Source organism: Palaemon carinicauda, chromosome 19, assembly GCF_036898095.1.
Source record: "Palaemon carinicauda isolate YSFRI2023 chromosome 19, ASM3689809v2, whole genome shotgun sequence".
Lineage (NCBI taxonomy): Eukaryota > Metazoa > Arthropoda > Malacostraca > Decapoda > Palaemonidae > Palaemon > Palaemon carinicauda.
In genome coordinates, this window is record NC_090743.1 from 111,824,014 (window position 1) to 111,843,753 (window position 19,740).

General features: G+C 43.9%; 1 protein-coding gene across 2 annotated transcripts in view; it reads left to right on the plus strand.

The window, feature by feature from the left end:
* LOC137658744 (BRISC and BRCA1-A complex member 2-like) overlaps positions 1 to 10,531 on the plus strand; it is a 77,868-nt gene extending 67,337 nt beyond the window's left edge. The window contains exon 8 of one of the 2 annotated variants that reach the window (XM_068393769.1): positions 8,933 to 10,531. In XM_068393769.1, coding sequence (XP_068249870.1) covers positions 8,933 to 9,121 — 189 coding nt within the window. In that variant the 3' untranslated portion in view covers positions 9,122 to 10,531. The remainder of the gene's footprint in view (positions 1 to 8,932) is intronic. The other variant, XM_068393770.1, reaches the window with a different exon arrangement.
* Positions 10,532 to 19,740: the final 9,209 nt, after the last annotated feature.

A 19,740-nucleotide genomic window follows, 5' to 3' on the forward strand; every position in this document is an offset into this window, starting at 1 on the left:
GATCTGATGCTTCTCATCGAGATGTACTGATAAAACTAACCCAATGCCTAACCTCTTTTGTCAGCTTTTTGTTCCGTAACTGAAATACAAACCACGCTATTTAATATGGGTAATTACTTTCAGAGTAGCTGAAATGTCGAGCCATTAGAATCTTAACGAGGGTTTACTACCCCACCGCTAGTTAGCGAGGGGTAGGAAGGGTAGCTTGCTCCCCCCCCCCCCACACACACACACACATCTGTGATTGAGCTCACTTTGCTCTCGGCTCGGGTGGCAGTCGGATGTGTCCGCTTTCACCCTCGCCTTTTTTGGACAGCCATTACTAATCTTTCTTTTGCTTTTCCTTTGACAGAGTGTATGTGAAGTTGGCCTCTGCTATGCGTAAGTGTCCCGGTTTACCTGACCGCCCTTGTGGCACGTTTATGTTGGCGGTCGACACGGATCCCCACACCTTGTGTCCTTATTGTAGGGGCCAACGGTGTGATAGAGATAAGGTTTGTGGTGAGTGTAGGGAGTGGTCTACCTCCCCGTGGGAGAGGTTTTCTCGGCGCCGGAAGAAGAAGTCCAAACGGGATATTTCTCCTTCAAAGGGTTCTTTGAAAAGAGAAAATCCCAAGGACTTCTTCCGTGGCCCAAACCTCCTCCGAAGCTCCCTCTCGATCGGTTTCTCCTGAGGAGCCGTTGAGTGGTAGCGTAGACCGTAGTCCTGTTGACCGATCCCGGGGTGTGGGAGAGGGAGTTGCCACCCATAGCAAGGCAGCTCCTCCTCCTCCCCCGGAGGAGGATATTATCATGCTTGTAACTAATAATGATTTATTACAGCTTTGGGCTTCCTTGGGGCTTCAGGGTTTGCCCTCCAAGGAAGCCCTGTTTGACATGATCAAGTTGGGAGCAGCTGTCAAACAGTCGCCGACGGTAGCAGAGATCGATCCTCTGTCTATCATGGACGTTGTTGTGGCAGAGGCTTCCGATGAGTTGTCTCAAACCTCTGCTCCTGATGTTGCTGCTGTAGCTGAAGGCTTAGTTCCCCCCTCCGAACATCCTTTGAGGGAGGAGCTAAGTCCTATGGTCTCTCCTGCCAGTGATTCTCCCCCAATCACTCTCAGAGACTCCTCTTCGGAGGACTGCTGATGGTCAGCCCGCTGACCCCACGTCCCCCAGAGGGCGTATAAGGTGTAAAGCTCGCCTTCCCCTTCGCCGTAGAGGTCTTCCTTCACCTCACAAGGGTGTTAGGAGGCGCCTCATCGGCTCGTCATCTCCGCAGTGCTCCACAGAAGAACCTCGCCATAGTTCACCGACCCTGCCAGCTACATCCTTGGACCTCTCCGCAGATCGTTCGCGATCTCCTTTGGTGGAAGGTCGTCCTTACAAAGGGCACGCCGACCTTCCACCCACCAGACTTGCTGACCTGCCGTCACCGTTCCTGGCTGCCGATGCGCTGTGGGCGCCCTCTCATCCTGTTGTAAAATGGGCAACGGTCCCTTCAGGGCATAAAGGGCGTGAGCACAAATTGGTGCATAAGTCCCTTAAGCGCCAGGTATCCCCTGCGCGCCAACGATCTCCTGCTGCAGATGTTCCTGTCTTAGCGCACCTGCACGCACAAGCAGTTGTTCCTGTCACTGCGCGCCAACGACCACCTGCGCGCACCTGCAATGGTTCCTGCAATAGCGCGCCAGCGCTCACCTGCACGCACGCTCGCCAACTGTTTCTGTTATAGCGCGCCAGCGCACTTCTATGGAGGTTCCTGAGATAGCGCACAGGCGCTCACCAGACCTCCAGCGCTCTCCAGATCCTCAGCGCACTACTGCGCGCACCTGCAGAGAATCTTGATACAGCGCGCCAGCGCTCTCCTGCCTGCTAGCGCACAGCACTGGAATCTCCTGAGATAGCGCACAGGCGCTCTCCAGATCGCCAGCGCACTTTTGCGCGCCCACGTTCTCTTGCGCGCCAGGCACGCCCACGATCTTTGGATCTGGGTGCAGTGGGGAGAGTAACCTTTTCCCCTGCTCGCCAGCGCTCACCTGCGCGCCATCACGCGCAGTCTCCAACGCGCGCACTGCACACCCATCATATCAGCCAGATATGCGCGCCCGCGCGCTAGGGATATTTCTCCTGCGCGCGCGGCCAACGTTATCGCCCTTACGGGCTCTTCGGCAGGATACTGTGCGCCTTCGCGCACGCTCATCCAGCCTTCTGCACACTCCCTGTTCGCCAGTACATGCCTCTGCGCGCCAACGCTCAAACATTTTCCCACGCACGACCCAGGGCAGAGCCCAACGCGCGAGCACCAGCGCGACCCCACACGTGAGGCTGCAGGACATCGCGTGGCCAGGTCATCGTCGTCACGTCCCCCCCCCCAAGCGCAGAACAGCGCGCTCGTCGGAAAAGGGAGGTTTCCGGATAGGTCCAAGGACTCTTCTCCTTCAGTTTCTTTACAGGTAACTCCCCCTAGTCGCGCTGTCAGTCAGCAGCCTTGGCTTGGGACCATCGTCAGAGCTCTCGTGCAGGCTTTTAAGCCTGTTTTCTCTGAGCTTGGTCACAAATCATTGGTGGCTTCTTCTCCCCTGAAGATGAAGAGAGGAGTATCTACCGTGGTAACTTCTCCAAGGGCGAAGCCGACTCCTCGGAAGACCTTGAGGAAGGCCCCCTCTCCCCCCCCCAGACTTTCTCTCCCTCCCCTGCGGAGGAGGATTTCCTGTCCTCTGGGGAATTACGTGAGGCGGGTCGTTCCCCCATCGCACCAATGGGGGAAACCCCACCTCGCCCCCAGAAGTCTTTTCGGGTAGGGGTTGAGAAGAGTCTTCCACCATCACAGTTGGAGTCCTGTATCCCTCCCAGGAGGGAGTCGAAGGACTCCAAGACTACCGAAGTCTTTATCAAGGATTAGACCGGAGCCAGCCAAACCCTCAGAGAACGTCCACGAGTCCCCCCTAGGAAGAGACCTGGGGACAGGAGACTTTGCTGCCAGCCCTTCAAGAGGAGAGCTGCAGGAATCAGAACATGCGTTCTGGCAAGTTCTGACCCTTATGAGGAATCTCAATGGTTTGCGGATCCAGAGATTCCCCCTTGTGAGGGCAAGGACACGGTCTTGGACCGAGTCTTCGGTACTCATAAACCCTCGAGGGCCAGTGCGGCTTTGCCCTGGTCGCAGGGGATTAAGAGTGCCAGAGACAAGGTCGAAGGCCAGCTCTCCGAGCTTGCCTCTTCCAGCCGATCCAGTACGGGTAACAAACTCCTCCCGCCTCCTCGTGTCCATCAGAGGAGGTACTTTGAGATCTTGGAGGAGACTTGTCTAGCTCTTCCTCTACACCACTCTCTGGAAGAGCTTACCATGGGAGTCCCTCTATATAGACTCTCCAACCGACATGTCTCGTATTCGGCTAGGGAGATCCTTAGCCAGGAGAAGGTGGCGAAGTGTGCCATGCAGGCAACTTCGTGGCTGGACATCTGGCTAGGGTCTCTGGGCATCCTGTTACGATCTGAGGACTTGTCCAAAGAGAGTACCAGGAAGGCCTTGGAGACCTTTTTGCTCTCAGGCACTCGTACTATCGAGTTTCTAGCCCACCAAGTCTCGAGCTTGTGGGCTAATACCATCTTGAAACGTCGAGATGCGGTGTCTGAGAGATTCCACCAAAAGGTCCCTAGTACCGACATTAACAGGCTTAGACATTCTTCCGTCTTGGGTAAGAACTTGTTTGAGCCTAAGGATGTGGAGCAGGCGGCTGAGAGGTGGAGGAAGTCCAACCAGGACTCTCTTTTACATAGGGCCCTAACATCGAGGCCCTACAAACCTCCAGCGACCCAGCAATCACATCCTACCAAGAGTACAAAAAGGCAGTTGCAGCAAAGACAAAGGTGTCTAAGCCCTTTCCTGTCAAGGACAAGAAAGGCAAAAAGTCCTCCAGGGGAGGAAAGAATCCTAGAGGGCGCGCCTGAGGCTGCAAACGCTAGGATTGTCAGTCCCCCTGCATGTCCATCAGTGGGGGGATGCCTACAAAGTTGCGCAAGAAGGTGGCAGCAACTCGAGGCCGATTCCTGGACGATTTCCGTAATCAGTCAGGGATATCGCGTCCCGTTCACGACATCTCTACCTCCCCTAACAGCGGATCCAGTGTTATTGAGCTCCCTTGCCATGGGATCGGCAAGGTGGCAAGCCCTTCGGGCAGAAGTTGAGACCATGTTGAAGAAGGACGCTTTCCAAGAGGTAGTCGACGGGTCCCCAGGCTTCTTCAGTCGACTCTTTCTTGTAAAGAAGGCGTCTGGAGGCTGGAGACCAGTCATCGACCTCTCAGCTCTGACCAGGTTTGTCAAGCAGACCCCGTTCAGCATGGAGACGGCAGACACGGTCAGACTTACAGTGAGACCGCAAGACTTCATGTGCACACTGGACTTGAAGGATGCTTACTTCCAGATCCCAGTCCATCCGTCTTCGAGGAAGTACTTTAGATTCTGCCTAGACAACAAGGTTTACCAGTTCAAGGTGCTGTGTTTCGGTCTCTCCACAGCACCGCAGGTGTTCACCAGAGTGTTCACCCTAATATCGTCGTGGGCTCACAGGGTCGGCATCCGTCTCCTACGTTACCTGGACGACTGGCTGATCCTAGCAGACTTGGAGGCAGCCCCCCTTCGACACCGAGACAAACTTCTGGGACTTTGCCAAGATCTAGGGATCATGGTAAATCTCGAGAAGTCTTCTCTGCTGCCCACTCAAAGACTGGTATATCTAGGCATGATCATAGACACCAATCTCCACAAAGCCTTCCCATCAGACGACTTGATAGCAAGGCTGAGGAGGGTCGCGAGTCCTTTCCTCAGACGAGAAGAGCTTCCAGCCCAATCGTGGTTACGTCTCCTCGGTCACCTCTCATCCCTGGCCCGTCTAGTTCCCAATGGTCGCCTCAGAATGAGATCTCTCCAGTGGCGACTCAAGTCCCGGTGGAATCAAGGTCACGATTCCCCAGACGTCATGATCCCTATGGGTTCCGCGGAACAGACGGACCTTCAGTGGTGGGTGGCAGACGAGAACCTATGAAAGGGAGTGGATCTTCTCGTCCCTTCCCCGGATTTGATGCTGTTTTCGGACGCCTCAAAGAAAGGGTGGGGGGCCCATGTTCTGAACCACAGGACCTCAGGCCTGTGGTCAGAATCAGAAAAGTGCCTCCATATAAACCTGCTAGAAATGAAGGCCGTATTCCTGGCCCTGCAACAGTTCCAACAATACCTGGCGGGCCACTCTGTGGTGGTGATGAGCGACAACACCACAGTAGTGGCTTATATCAACAAGCAGGGAGGTACCTTTTCAGAACAGCTATCCCATCTCGCAATTGAGATACTGAGATGGACCGAAGTCCACTCGATTCCACTTTCGGCTCGCTTCATTCCAGGCAAGAGGAATGTGCTCGCCGACAGTCTGAGCAGAGCGACGCAGATAGTGAGTACCGAGTGGTCTTTGGATCATCAAGTAGCCAACAAAGTCCTGACTTTGTGGGGTTCCCTGACTGTGGATCTGTTCGCTACAGCGCTGAACTTCAAGCTCCCGCTGTACTGCTCCCCAGTCCCGGATCCCAAGGCACTCTGGCAAGATGCCTTCCAACAACGGTGGGACAACATCGACGTGTACACCTTTCCCCCGTTCTATCTGATGAGGAGGGTGCTCAACAAGACCAGAATATCGGTCAATCTCTTGATGACCTTGATAGCTCCGCTATGGCATCACACGGAATGGTTTCCAGACCTTTTGCAACTCCTATCGGAGCTTCCGAGAGAACTCCCTCCACGACACGAGCTACTCAAACAACCACACCCCAACATCTTTCACAAAGCCGTGGCTTCGCTTCGACTTCACGCTTGGAGACTATCCAGCATCTCCACACTGAGAGAGGATTTTCGCAACAAGTTGCGGAAAGGATGTCTGGACATCTGTGAAGGTCATCCGCAGAGGTCTACCAGGCAAAGTGGCGAGTCTTCTGTGGTTGGTGTCGTGGAAGGGGTATCTCTCCACTCGATGCCACTATTCCAGCAATAGCGGAGTTCTTCGTGTATTTGCGGGAAGAAATGCGCCTTTCAGTGTCGGCAGTGAAAGGCTATTGCTCAGCCTTAAGTCTAGCCTTCAGGCTCAAAGGAGTGGACATATCTTCCTCACTGGAACTTTCCCTACTCATACGGAGTTATGAACTTAACTTCCCTCAGTCGGAAGTGAGACCTCCTCCATGGAACGTGGTTTAAGTTCTCAGGTCTCTTAAGAGACCTCCTTACGAACCATTACGCCAGGTTTCAGATCGCCACCTTACTTAGAAGACGGTGTTCCTGCTAGCTTTGGCCTCGGCCAAGCGAGTCAGCGAACTTCATGGTCTCTCGTATGACATCGCCCATTCAAGGGGATGGGGGGAAGTAACGTTCAGATTCGTCCCTGAGTTTGTTGCTAAGACTCAGAATCTGGGAGTGCCGAACCCTCGGTTCGACTCTTTCCGGATTTTGAGTCTTCGTTCTGTAACAAATGACCCAGACCATCTCCTACTGTGCCCAGTAAGGAGTCTGAGGCTATATCTCAAGAGAACGGCTGCAGTTCATCCCCAAGTGCAAGCTTTGTTTGTGAGCACTGGGAGAACAGAGGAGGGTCACCAAGAATACCATCTCGGCATGGATTCGTAGGGTAATCCATCTGTCCCTGAATCCTGACCCTTCTCCGTCACGTCGCCCTAAAGCACATGATGTCAGGGGCATAGCTACATCCCTGGCCTTCAAGAAGAACTATTCAGTGACGCAGGTTCTACAAGCAGGATTGTGGAAACGTCAGACGACCTTCACAGCCCACTACCTGCAAGACGTGACACACAGGAGACTCGATATGTTCTCTATCGGCCGTGTGGTGGCTGCACAACAGCTGGTTTAAAACCTCAGGCTCCTTAATGGACAAGTAGCAGAAGGTTGAGGGCATTGTTACCCGGTCTTATTCTGCATGAATGAAAAGGTTTGTCTGGCCCTTATTCTTTTCTTCATCCTCCCCTCTCTTGGGGAAAGTAGCCTCCTGGGTTCTCTGCACAGCTGACCTCAAACCACTGTAGGTAAACCATGCTTCCCTGTGTTCCTAGTATTAAGTTAATACTGTCACGTACCCATACCCTGACGAGGTGGTATTGAGAGAGTCCTAACCTAAAGTTTCCATCTAAAGAACTTCAGGTCAACTTCCTAGGACGTGTCACACTTCATACCTTTACACACAGCTTATGTAGGCTGCAGCACTTGCACAGCAAGATGCTAGCGAGGTGCAGGGACTCCTTATTGTTGAGTACTGACACACTCAGGGACTGAGTCCCCGGGCAAAGCCAAAAGCCAGTACTGGCCGGGACTTACCACCCTTCCTAAGGGGTGAGTCACCCATATTAAATAGTCTGATTTGTATTTCAGTTACGGAACAAATGACAAATTCGTAGGCAATTTGTATTTTTCCTAACTATACAAACCTTAGCTATTTAATCCAACTTGCCCACCAGCCCTATCCCCGTGAAGTCCTACCTCTGAGCAAAGTGAGCTCAATCACAGGTGTGTGTGAGGAGGGGGGTAGCCTCCCTACCCGCCGCTAACTAGCGGTGGGGTTGTAAACCCTCGTTAAAATTCTAATGGCTCGTCATTTCAGCTACGCCGAAAGTAATTACCCATATTAAATAGCTAAGGTTTATATAGTTAGGAAAAATACAAATTACCTACGAATTTGTCATATTTGAGGTTCTACAACTCGACTTCCCTATCATTTCACGGTTGGAGATCTATCATCTCTGAGTGCCAGGCTTTTCACATGGTAGTGCACAGATGTTTGGATACCTGCATAGATCATTGTCTACCTAGGAAAGTGATAATCTCATGCTATTGGTTTCGTAGACAAGATTCTTCCTCGGTGGAGCCTCTGCAATTGATTGCTGATTTCCTTGTTCCTATGCTGGGAGAAACTCCTCTCAGTCTGTGTGGTGAAAGGCTATCGCTCAGCCTTAAGCCAGGTCTTCAGACTGATGGGCTTGGATCATTCTTTTTCATGGGAATTGTCCATGCTTATTGGGAGCTTCAAGCAGTCTTGTCCTTACTGAGAACTCATACCTCCAGCTTGGGATGTTACATTACTATAGTTACTATGGTGCCCATCAACAACTACTCTGCAATCCCTTACTTAAAAATTCAAGAATGATATTAAGAAAACATTCACCTACTTAACAGAGTACCTTTCTTTACAATAGGATTTGTATTGAAATAAAGCCCCATCTTTCTGTTCAAGGGGAAGAATGGATAGAATGTTTTCACACCTATGTTTCATATAATGCCCATACATTTGGACACCCAAATCCCTAGGGATATAAATTCTTCAGCAGTCATTTATCAGTCCCTGGTGGAGACCTAGCCTAACACTGCGACATCATTATGCACAGTTAGTCAAGAAGTTGACGGGGATCATGACTTTCACTCTTTTACAGGACCAAAGTACATTAAAGGTAAACCAGCCAGTATGGTTGTAGGGACTTCTGCCCCTCCTAGGGTTAGTTTCCAGTTAAAGGCCAAAGTTTTCTATTACGTTTATAGTCGAAACAAATTAAATTTTATTTTTTCTACCCATACAAACCTGAGACCTATAAGTCACGCTGCCCACTCAACCACTCCGTGAGCCCTAAGTCAAAGTGAAGGCAAGCAGTTCCTGTCATCCTACCCACAAACCGGCAGGCAGCTGTGTTTACCTCTTTAAAAAGCTTAATGTTAATTCCAGCTTCTCTGAAGGAATAGTGAAGCTAGAGCTATCTATATTTATGATTGAGAGGTTGGGAAGCAAGTAGCTTCATTGATACTGGCATAATGACCACAAGGCAATTATTGAAAGATTAAATTCTGATAATAGATTTTATTAAAATTAAACTTTTTCATAACTTAGTGTTCTCTTCCTTCAAAACAGCAGCAAGCTCCTAAAGTGGTCTTACAGTCCTTATACCACCACAATGCAAGAGGGCCCTACACAATGGAACTGAAGGAACTGCCTTTCAACTCCCAGTGGAACACAGAAGAAATGGTGTCGAAGATGAAACAGGGTGTCCTCTCAAAAATTAGTTCTTTTCAAACAGCATCCATTAGAAGCTTCTCCTGATAGGAAGTTCCCCCGTAACATTCTTACTTTTTATTGTGATCACGAATAGCCATTTCAAGGTAAGAAATTTCAACAGCTGCCTTTCTATATCGATAAAACAAATGTCAAAATGTATTGTGGAGTCATATCTTTGTAGATTCTTTTTATAACATTTCTACTCTAGTAATTATTTTTTTATTTGGTCTCTTATTCAATAATTCATCACAATCTTACAAGGTAGTTGGTTTTAATGATAAGTTGTTTTTATACATATAAAAGTATAAAAAAATTTGTGCGAGGCTGTGTAATCCTGACGCACTAACAAAATGTAATCTGGGGATGGAATATTCCACTGCCTTAACTTGAAAGACAATATTTTATTGAAATAGCAATAGTATTGAAGATTTGTTATGTTCTTTAGTGTACTGTGTGACTATTATTTTGGCAGTTCATTTATTTCTGTTTGTGCCTAGATTTATAAGATGACTTACAAGAAATGTTTACCAGGCACCACACCAAAGTAGCATTGCTAACAAGAACCTCATGAAATGTTATCTTTTTATGTACTGAAAGAAGCTAATATCAGGATACTTCTTGAGTTAATTACAGTACATTCAATGTATAATTTTGTATGCTATAAAAACAGATATACTAGCAATGTTTTTTGCTTATGTATTTTATAGGATATTTTTTTGCGTTTAAAAATGACAAATTACAAATATTAGAGTTACCTACCCAAATTCACATTCTACTGGATTTTTTTATTGATTAATATGACGTGCATTACATTACATGTGTAAATTTTCTGAGAGTTCCTTGATTGTGGCAGTTCTTTTTACCGATTTAATTCTTTATACATTCGTTTTGTATTCCACTGCATTTCATGGAGGAAGTCAAGTGGAAACTTAACTGGATGAAATTAGTTTTAACTTTCCTTTGTTAAATGAGTGAAAGAAACAATGTTTTTTATTGTTGTTTCACACTGTAAATAAATTTGAGTATATTTGAGACTTCTTGTTTAAATGATAATAAGCAAAGTATATGGGTAAGCAAAAAAAATTGGATCAGGTAGTATTGCTTACCTTCACCACACATGAGAATTAATGTTTAAGAAATAATAAGTGATTTGTATACTATACTACATCAGGAGATTATAGCTATGCAAAACAAAATCCTATTGGGATGTGTAAATGGCCCTAGGCTTAAAAAAAATTGTTTTAAGAAAAAAAGAAAAGAAAATGTTATTATTTATGAACTTTGTTAATGGTACAGCATAGTGAAGTGCTGATATTGATGTGAACAAATCAAGAGATGCATTTGCGATAGTGTGGACATCCAAGACTTGAGTTTTAGTGCTTCAGACTTTTTGTCCATAAAAGACACGAAACACTTCAATATTTTATCTTAAATATATTTATCAATATACAAAAAGTTTTCTTTTATCACAAGAAATCAAATGATGCCATATTTTTCTGTACTGGGCCTATCTTCATCTGCTGCTCATTTTTTTGTTTATTAGGCTAAGACATTAATGTCTGTCACTCCTCTATCTTTTACTGTTTGTGATTGGGTCTGATGTGATATGAATGCAACTTTTTTAAAAGGTTGTATTTTACAAATGTATTGTCATTTAATATTCTCGTAGCTCCGTGTTACTATACCTAGCCTAACAGATTACATTATTAGAATGGTATGGTTTTTATGAAGATTTATCAGACTTTCAGGTAATTATTGCATGTTATTTTCTGCCTCCCTTTGCGTTTTCATTTTTTCACCCCTTCCTTTTTTTATATTACTGACCAACTTCTTTACTCCAATATTTTACTGCATATTTTGAAATAGATGTTTCAGAAAAATCCTATGAGAATCTAGAGGGGAGACTGATTGGTCTGGTTAACATGCATTAGAATCTTGATAATGATATGGAATTCGTGTCTGAGGTCTTGGCGGAATGATGGAATGTGCATGTTTTAGGATCAGACAAGCATTTCAATGTACAATGAATCACTAAGAAAAACAATATAGGAAAATAAGATGCATTTCCACATCCAATTGAATATAGGCAAATGTTTGGACATTTTCTAGTCATCTTGGAAGGTATAAGAGAGTAATGCAGCATTTAAATGGAAATTGGAAGAAAGCAATCTGGGCTTAATGACCAAAGTGTCATTGCAGTATTTATTCCAGTTGAGGAACCATTAAAAAACACCAAATCCCAGAAAAATTAGTAACACTGTGAAATATGGCACAGTGACTCAGAAAGATGCCAAGAATTACCCAAAATAGGCCCCCCAAGTTTTTTTTTTTTTTTTTTGGTAAATTCCCAAATTTTTTAATGGCATCCACCTGCTATTGGTCAAAATATCAATGTCGCCAAATATGGATATGTTACATTCCATTTTCTAGCGTTTTTAATTATGATAAATTTCTTTCACAAAAGAACCTTAGTCTGAAAATTAACTGGAAAGAAGTTATTTATCTCATTTTACCAGCATTGGAAACTACTTTAGTTTGGGTCAGATGTTTGGTCTGGACAAAACAACATTAAATATATACCTCTTTTATTAAATGTTGAGATAAACGGATAAAGCATAGGTGAAAGGAATAGAACAAAATAATTTGAAATTGTTTTTTGTCTTTATAAAACTACTGGGTATTTATTTCTACCTTAATACAACCAATTGTCCTTTACTAGGAGTATGACTTCAGCTAAGCTGGAATGACCATTCAAAATTTAACAAAGTACAGTAGTTATAACTACCAACAGATGGCAGGGAAGCCCCACTCAACTGACAATCAATTACACACCCACTTCTGACTTTGGCCACAAACAGTACACACATACTGTAATCTTGTTTTAATCCCTTTGCTTTTTTCTATATAAAATGGATAAATGTCGTGTTGTTTTTAAATTTGAATAAATCAATAGAAAGCATGACTGTTTGCAGCCCCTCATTATGTGGGGCTGTACAACGGCAACGACAATCTGCACCTTCAGAAGTTGGTTTAACTTGGGTACACTGGTGCTCCGTTGGTGGGAGAAAGTTTTTTGTTGCTAACAGGACTTCTTAGGCTTCCCCTGTGGTATCTTACCAACTCTTGCTTTCCTCGTGGATGCGCTGAACGGCGAAGCACCTGCTAGTACTGTTGTTGTTGTTGCTACCTTTGAAGAGTCCCCTGTGGTGCCTTCCTCCATGGGAACGTCTATGTGTTTCTAAGACCCTGACCCAAAAAGCTTGTGTGCTCTCTTCCTCTTCTAGTTCTTCCTCATCCTCTGCTTCATCTTTGTTGGATCCTTAAGACATTGCTACTTCTAAGTAGAAGATATCATCTAATAAGTCTAGGAACACCGATTGACATGCGTAAGACTCCGACTGATCTCTACCCGTTTAAATATGAGAGAGACAGTGCAGTACGAAGAACTTGCAGTACCAAGAACTAAGCCAGACTGGGAAAGCGTCTCAGTACGCTATCCAGAGGCTTACATACCCACTATTGGTGCTCATCTTTCCCCATTTTCATGGATGCTCATCCTATATCTTCTCTCAGAAAGAGAGAATCTACATGAATACAAAAAACAGCCTAGACTGGAAAGGTGTGTCTGTACACAATATGGGTACATCATGGTTTCTCTCCCTAAGGATACTTTGATTCTGAATGGAGAGAAATTGGCTCGAGGTGGGGTGAGAGGAACCAACAATCAATCTCATCACTTTTAAGTGAAGAGGCATTCCTTCACGTGAGCATGACCAGGAATACAATCCTTGGCTCTGTGAGATTCGTCACTGCTAGATCAGTTGGCGATCATTCTCCTTGAGATCCCCGGGCCCCAAGTTATACTCACACCCACTCACACATAAGTGAACGAGATTACCTGTCACCTATTCTTTCCCCACATGACTAGTCCAAGGGCAGGGAATTTTCCAAGCTCTTGCTTGACTAAGAACTGGAATAAGTGATCACCTAGGACTGCACTCACCTACATCGAGATGCTTTACTGCATGCATATGATTGGCTGCAAGGTTCTTTAATGCAAAGTGACTGATATGCATGCAGAGCCTGCCTGGTACCACGTTCACTTATACGCTCCTCAGAGGCTTAAATATGCTTTACTTTGTCAGTTAGAACCAAAGGCAGCCTTACCTCTGAAGGGCAGGCCAATCATCAATTGCCTCCCCCCTCACTCCAATCTCTTCAGGGTACACTTCTAGTCCAGTTCTTGGTTCAGATTGTGCATAATCTAGAGAGAGAAAAAGCACGTCTCCCGAAGGGCTTTCTAAGACTTGTTTTCAACGTCCCGATGCAGCCTGACTCCAGTGCAGTGCTTCCCGACATCGTGTATTGTTTGTACTCGCTAATGAGTGCAAGAGCATCAACATTGACCTTTGAGAGGCTACTGTGGCTCCTGTTTAAAGTGGATAGAGTGAATTTTCAGATCTCAGGGCTTGAAAATTCACAGCTGTCGAGCCATTTGAGCAAGATCCTGCCTCCTACAGTCTCTCTACAGAGATTCTACGTGCCTGAGGATGCGAACTGTCTCCTCTTTCCATTGATCCCACGGTTTTTGCATTGACGATGCTTTTACCCATGGAAAGACTCAATATTGTGGGCACAGTTTTCTCAGCTCTTGACTCGGCTACCTTGGAAACCTAACATGGTCAGTCTCTTGACAGCTTCCTGCATTGACTAGTGGTCAGGTGCAGTCACCTACTTCGCCACTACTTGAGATGTTGGTCAAGTGCAGAAAGTTGGTTCTGTTTGGCACAAAGGCAATGACCTTCTTAATGCACCAGTCTTTGAATCAATGATCCAACTGGATCCTAAATAGAAGGGATACAGTAATGTACTGTTTTTTCCCTGTTCTTCAAGGAAGTTGGAGAAAAGGTAACATTGACATTGAGGAATGCTCCAGTACTGGATGAAGACTATGCCCAATTTCCACAGAGGAATGTAGAAGCAGCAGTGAAGTAAGACAAGCCATGACTCCCTCATCCAAAGTGCTTTTATTTTTAGGTGCCCAAACCCTACAATAGTGGCTCCGGCAATCTGTGCCACACCAAGCACCGGCTTTGAAAAAGCTCCGGTTGCCTCCAAAGCCTGATCAGGATTTCCAGCTGATTCCTCCCTAAATAAAGGTGTGGACAGTGCTCCACCTTTCATACCTAACTTGGCAGTTCAAAAGGGGAGGTAGAGGTAAGGATGGAGGAAGGGGACGCTGAAGTGAGCAGTCACCTTCTCCAACTGCAGTAAGTGACAGATGCCTTGCATGCCATTTGTAATGTGCCAGCAACATGGAACAGAGGAGTGGGTGCTAGAAGTCCAATTGAACAAAATACCTACTGCTCTTTATTGTTCTTCCTTCTCCACTTGCACTTTGATGGTATTCAAGAGTTATCTTCTGAAATTGCTGAAAGCTCTGGAGGTGAAAAAAACACTCAGTCGTTGTGGGCGGTACTGGTTTCTACAGTCAACTTTACCTGGTGGAGAAATATACTGAAAACTGAAGTTCAGTCACTGACCTCTGAATGTTGAACATGTATGTTTTTCAAACTGTCCATCATAGAGATCGTAAGTACCATGCCATCTGCCATCAGGGAGAAAGACAGCTTGCTTTTAGTGGATTTAAAGGATGCATTCAAATACCTGTTCATCAGTCTTACAGAAAGTACCTCTGCTTCATCCTCGAGGGAGTAGTGTAGCAATTTCAAGCCCTGTGTCTCAGACTCTCCAATGCTTCAGATATGTTGAAGCGAGTGTTCACTAGTATCAGCTTGGACCATCTTAAATGACATGTCTTTTGAGGTTTATCAACAACTGACTGATCCTGGCCTCTTCTGAAAAGCAATTGCTTCAGGATCGAGACAGACTATTTTATTTTCGCGATCTAGGGATCATAATAAATCTTGTAAAGTAAACTCTCACACCCAAGCAGAGGATGAAGTACCCGGCCATACTGACCGACACTGTAACAGCAAGTCTTTACACCAGACATGTGCAACAGCTGGCTTCTGTTCCATGATGCATCCAAAGAGGGGCGGGGTATGCACCTTAGGAATATAGTTGTTTCAGGCTTGTGGTTCCCAAAAGAAAGGCACCTTCATATACACCTGTTGGAAATGCATGCAAGATACCTAGCAATGAAAGCTCTCCAACAGAGTCTGATAGTGCACTCAGTAGTGTTGATGAACAACACTAGTCATATGTTAACAAGCAAGGAACAACTGTCTCATAAAGTCTATTTTAGCAGATTGCCAGGTGCACATGTTAGAATCATTGTGGTCCCTTCATCGCACAGTAGAAAGGTTCCTTGCTCTTTGGGGATCACCAATGATTGATCTGTTCACCACATGGCTAAACAGAAAACTGGTGGTCTGTTCCCTCATTTTCAACACATGGGAAGTATCTAAGAATGTTGACCAACTGTCCAATATCCATGGGATCACCTGGATACCTTCACCTTTTCCCCAATCAGCTTGATTTGCTGGTTGAATAACCGAGTATTGATCACGCCAGGTATCAGGGTGACCCTGGTGGTTCCTAGATGACTATAAGACTAGTGAGATCCCGAATTGGTAGCACTTTTGGTCGAGCTCCTGAGAGAACTACCCAGTGGAACACTCGATTCTCTGTTGGCCACATTTTTAGAGGTACCTCTAATCTATTAAGTTGCTTGCACTTCATGGTTGGGGTCTTTACAGCATCTCCTTTTAAGCAAACGGCTTTTAGTAACAGACTACTCAGGAGATGTTGGGGTACCTAAGACAGTCCTCTGCAGCTGTCTACTAAGGGATACTTCTATAGTAGTTCCGACTCTAAGCGGAGATTTTAGGCTTCCTCATCGCTCCATTTACCTTGATAAGTCCCTTTCTGATGCAGTAGGGAATGAGGTCATTTAGCCTGGTTCACAGTCTTCTGACTGAAGAACATTAATCTATGCTCCTTGTGGGAGTTGTCTATGCTCATGAGCAGCTACAAGCAGTCATACCCACCTTGGGTCTTTAAGCAGGATGCGACCCATGTTCTTAAGTCTGTTATGCATGACCCATACAAACTTTTGAGACAAGTGTCAGACAAAGATTTACCCATCATACGTTGCCGGTCTCATTTAGGTTGTTCCTGAATTTGTGGGCAAGATCCAAAACCCCTCTGTCCACAATACCATCTTATCTCAGTAGGTATCCAGAGGAGATCAGAATGAATGGCTTATCTGCCTACGACAATGCCACAGTATTTTTATTTTGCTTATGGGAAAGATGAGTGAAAGAAGAATGAGGGCAGTTAGCTAGCTATGATTGCCTTGTTTTAAAACTGGACAGCCATTCTAGTATCACTGAAGTCATAATCCTATTAAAGGACTCAGGTTTGTATAGTTTTGAAAGTTTTTAATTTTCTCAGAATCGGAAAATAATCTCAATGAGATAGTAATGAAACACTGGAAGAATCTCCATTTAGTTTTTTGCTGAAAATAATCACAGAGATGATTCATGAGATATTGAATCACGTCCTTGATGTTTGCTTAATCTATAGATTCCACTCGCATGATTATAAAATTCAGTTTCCTAAAAAAGTGGTGCCTCAGAGATCGAACACAGTTTATTCCAAAACCGTATTTGAATTCAATCAATATTCCCCAAAAGAATACAGTAAAGTATATAAATCCATGCCGAAAAAAGTTATAATTGATAGAGGAAAGAAAAATTTATGGAATAAATGAACATTGAAATTAACTTTACCCAAATAAGGAAGGTGGATGGCTCAAGTGGAAAATCAGAGTGAGGAGAATGAGGAGATGTTAATGTTGCTTGGAAAGGAAATAACACAAAAAAAAAAAAAATAATAAAACTGCTCTTCTGGAATTCTCTTTTGTGTGTCTTTTCTATCACTATAATTCACTTGAGGGTCTTGTTACTAAAAACTGATCAAGAGAGGTTTGTCTCTGCCTCCTTTTTAAGAGATTTCTGAAATTACTTAATGCATTATCATTATAAAAATTGCCTACTTGACTGGTTACTGCCTTATCTGTAAGATATTTTCCAACAAAACTGAGCATGGAAGATGTTAAAGTGATACTTCCAAAACTTATCAAGCATCAACTACATCTCAGAGGTGACCTCCAAATACATTTGTAAAGGGTTTTCGTGGACAGAAGACGGTGTTGGGTTCAATAATGTGAGGTTCAAGAGGTGGGGAAAATTCCTGGCCTACCAAAGAAACAAGCACCTGGTAAATAAAAATTTTTTAAGATATCGAACAAGCCGCGCTTCACAAATATAAGCAATATGACCAAGAGGTACCAAAATAATGAATTTTATGATTGAAATTAAATTTTTCTATAATGTTAAAATTAAAGCACTTTAAATTCATAATTAAAAGGGACAATTGATACTTGTTAAGTGGTACAAAATTAGAATATACATTTTTATACAGCATTTTAGTGGGTAAATAAGAGTTTAATGATCCAGGTAATCATAATACTGTGCTACAATATTCTTTGGGTTTCGTAAAGAAATTTGAAGTTACAGTTAGGTATTTAAATGTTTCCGTGCAAGCTTATCTATGATAATAGAAAAATATTAAGAATCAGGCAAATTAGTTATGTACTTGCAAATGTGCACATTCATGTAAGCATTTTCATTAAGTGATGATTAGTATAATTTCCATACAGTCAGCCCTCCTTATTCGCATGGGTTAGGTAACAGAGACGGGTGCGAAAATTTAGAATCCTCGAATACTTGCTGCCCAAAGCTGGTTTAACTCATAACCTACCAACTCACTGCCTACTGCCTACTGCCTATGAGCAGTCGACGAACACACTAAGTAACCCATTATACTGCTTAGTATTATTTTACTTGGTTTCTATCACAGTATAAGTAATGTGTTAATGAATGAACACATTTCAGTAAGTGTACGGTACATGTACACACATGTACTACGCACACATTATGCGAGTCATGGCCATACTTATACAGTAACAACAAAACACTGTTGTTCTTTTCTAACAATGCTCACTGATACTATAGTGTATATTACTGTGATACATGTGCAGCACTATGACTACAGTATAGTACAGCTTAATTAGCTAAGGTAACACTCGCTCGCAAGTGATCGCTGTTTTCGGCAGGTCGACTCGCACCATTCAAACTCCCCGTAAACGTAGCCTGCATTTACATTACTACTGTAAAGTATGATATTTCATATACAGTACAGTACTGTACCGTAGTTAATATAACAATAACAATAATATACAATGAATACACTAACATAATAAAAATTAAAAGAATCCGTACAACACCATGTAAGTCTGAAGTTTGATGAACCCTTTGGAGCGTGGGTAGCATAATGTACGTATCCCACTTTACACTAAAATCACTATAAACACACTGGATATATACAGGTTTTATACATCATGATGTTATTCTGCACAAAAAAGACTGAAGCGGGAGATGCACACACGAAGAGATGATGCGAGACTGAGGCCAAGACAGCAAGAGATGGGGTGTTGTGCTGTATGGAGAGGGAAACGGCACAAAGCATGCCGGGTGGAAAGGAGCGCGGTTGGTTTGAAATCTTCAAGCTGCGAAAGAACTTACTGCGAAACCGCAAATATGTGATTTTCTATCGTGAATGACTGAATCCTTAAAAATAGAACCCATGAATAATGAGGGCTGACTGTGTAACATTTTACAATTGTTGTCACGCTATCAAAGGTTATATTCATGAAAAATTGAATCTTACTTTGGAATTTTAATCCTCCATTATATAAAATAGGTAGAAGAGTCATAAAAACAATATTTAACCTGTATATAATGTTTAAATTATAAAGGCTACTTTAATTTGGATAATTATGGATGAGTTTACTCATAGTCCTCCCTCCCCCAGCAAATATGCCAATTGATCTCAGTACAGTATAAGGAATACTATCATAATAAAATACACTCATAACTTTTACTTAACTAACTTCTAAATAAATACAGTACTAAGAAATCTGCATTCAAAATTAGACTAAATTAATTTATTGTAGTCCACACACCTAATTTTGATTGTAGTCCACAAACCTAACTGATGTGTCCATATACAGTAGATATAATACTGTATCTTTACATTATTATGCAATAATTATTGGGTATCAGGTTGATTTAAATGAAGCATCAGCACTACTAATGTTATCTCATGATGCTCATTACTGTGTACGAGTAATTATTTATTTATAAGCACTAGCAATTAGTATACATCACTTGCACATCATATATCAAAATACTCTATATGGTCTGTAATACTTAAACTCTGAATACAGTTCCAACTAATGAAATACAGAACAATGTAATAACTCAGTATTTTGCACCTGCAATAAGACTACCGCTTGAGAAGCACTTGAACCAAGACATATACAGATAGATGTAAATTATATATACTTATACAGAATTCAATATATATATCACAGCGCTGGCAAGCGCGACCGGGGAACAAGCAAAAATGCTGCCAGTGCTGTGATCAAAGGTTGGCGTGTATGCTATTTTATTATTTAACGTTATAGTTGTAGGTACGTTACCCAGAATTTTTTTGTTTTATGACTATGGGTAATGTCAAAAGCAAGCGACCGGCGACACCCGGTTAAAATTTTTATATCAATTCTTTAAACC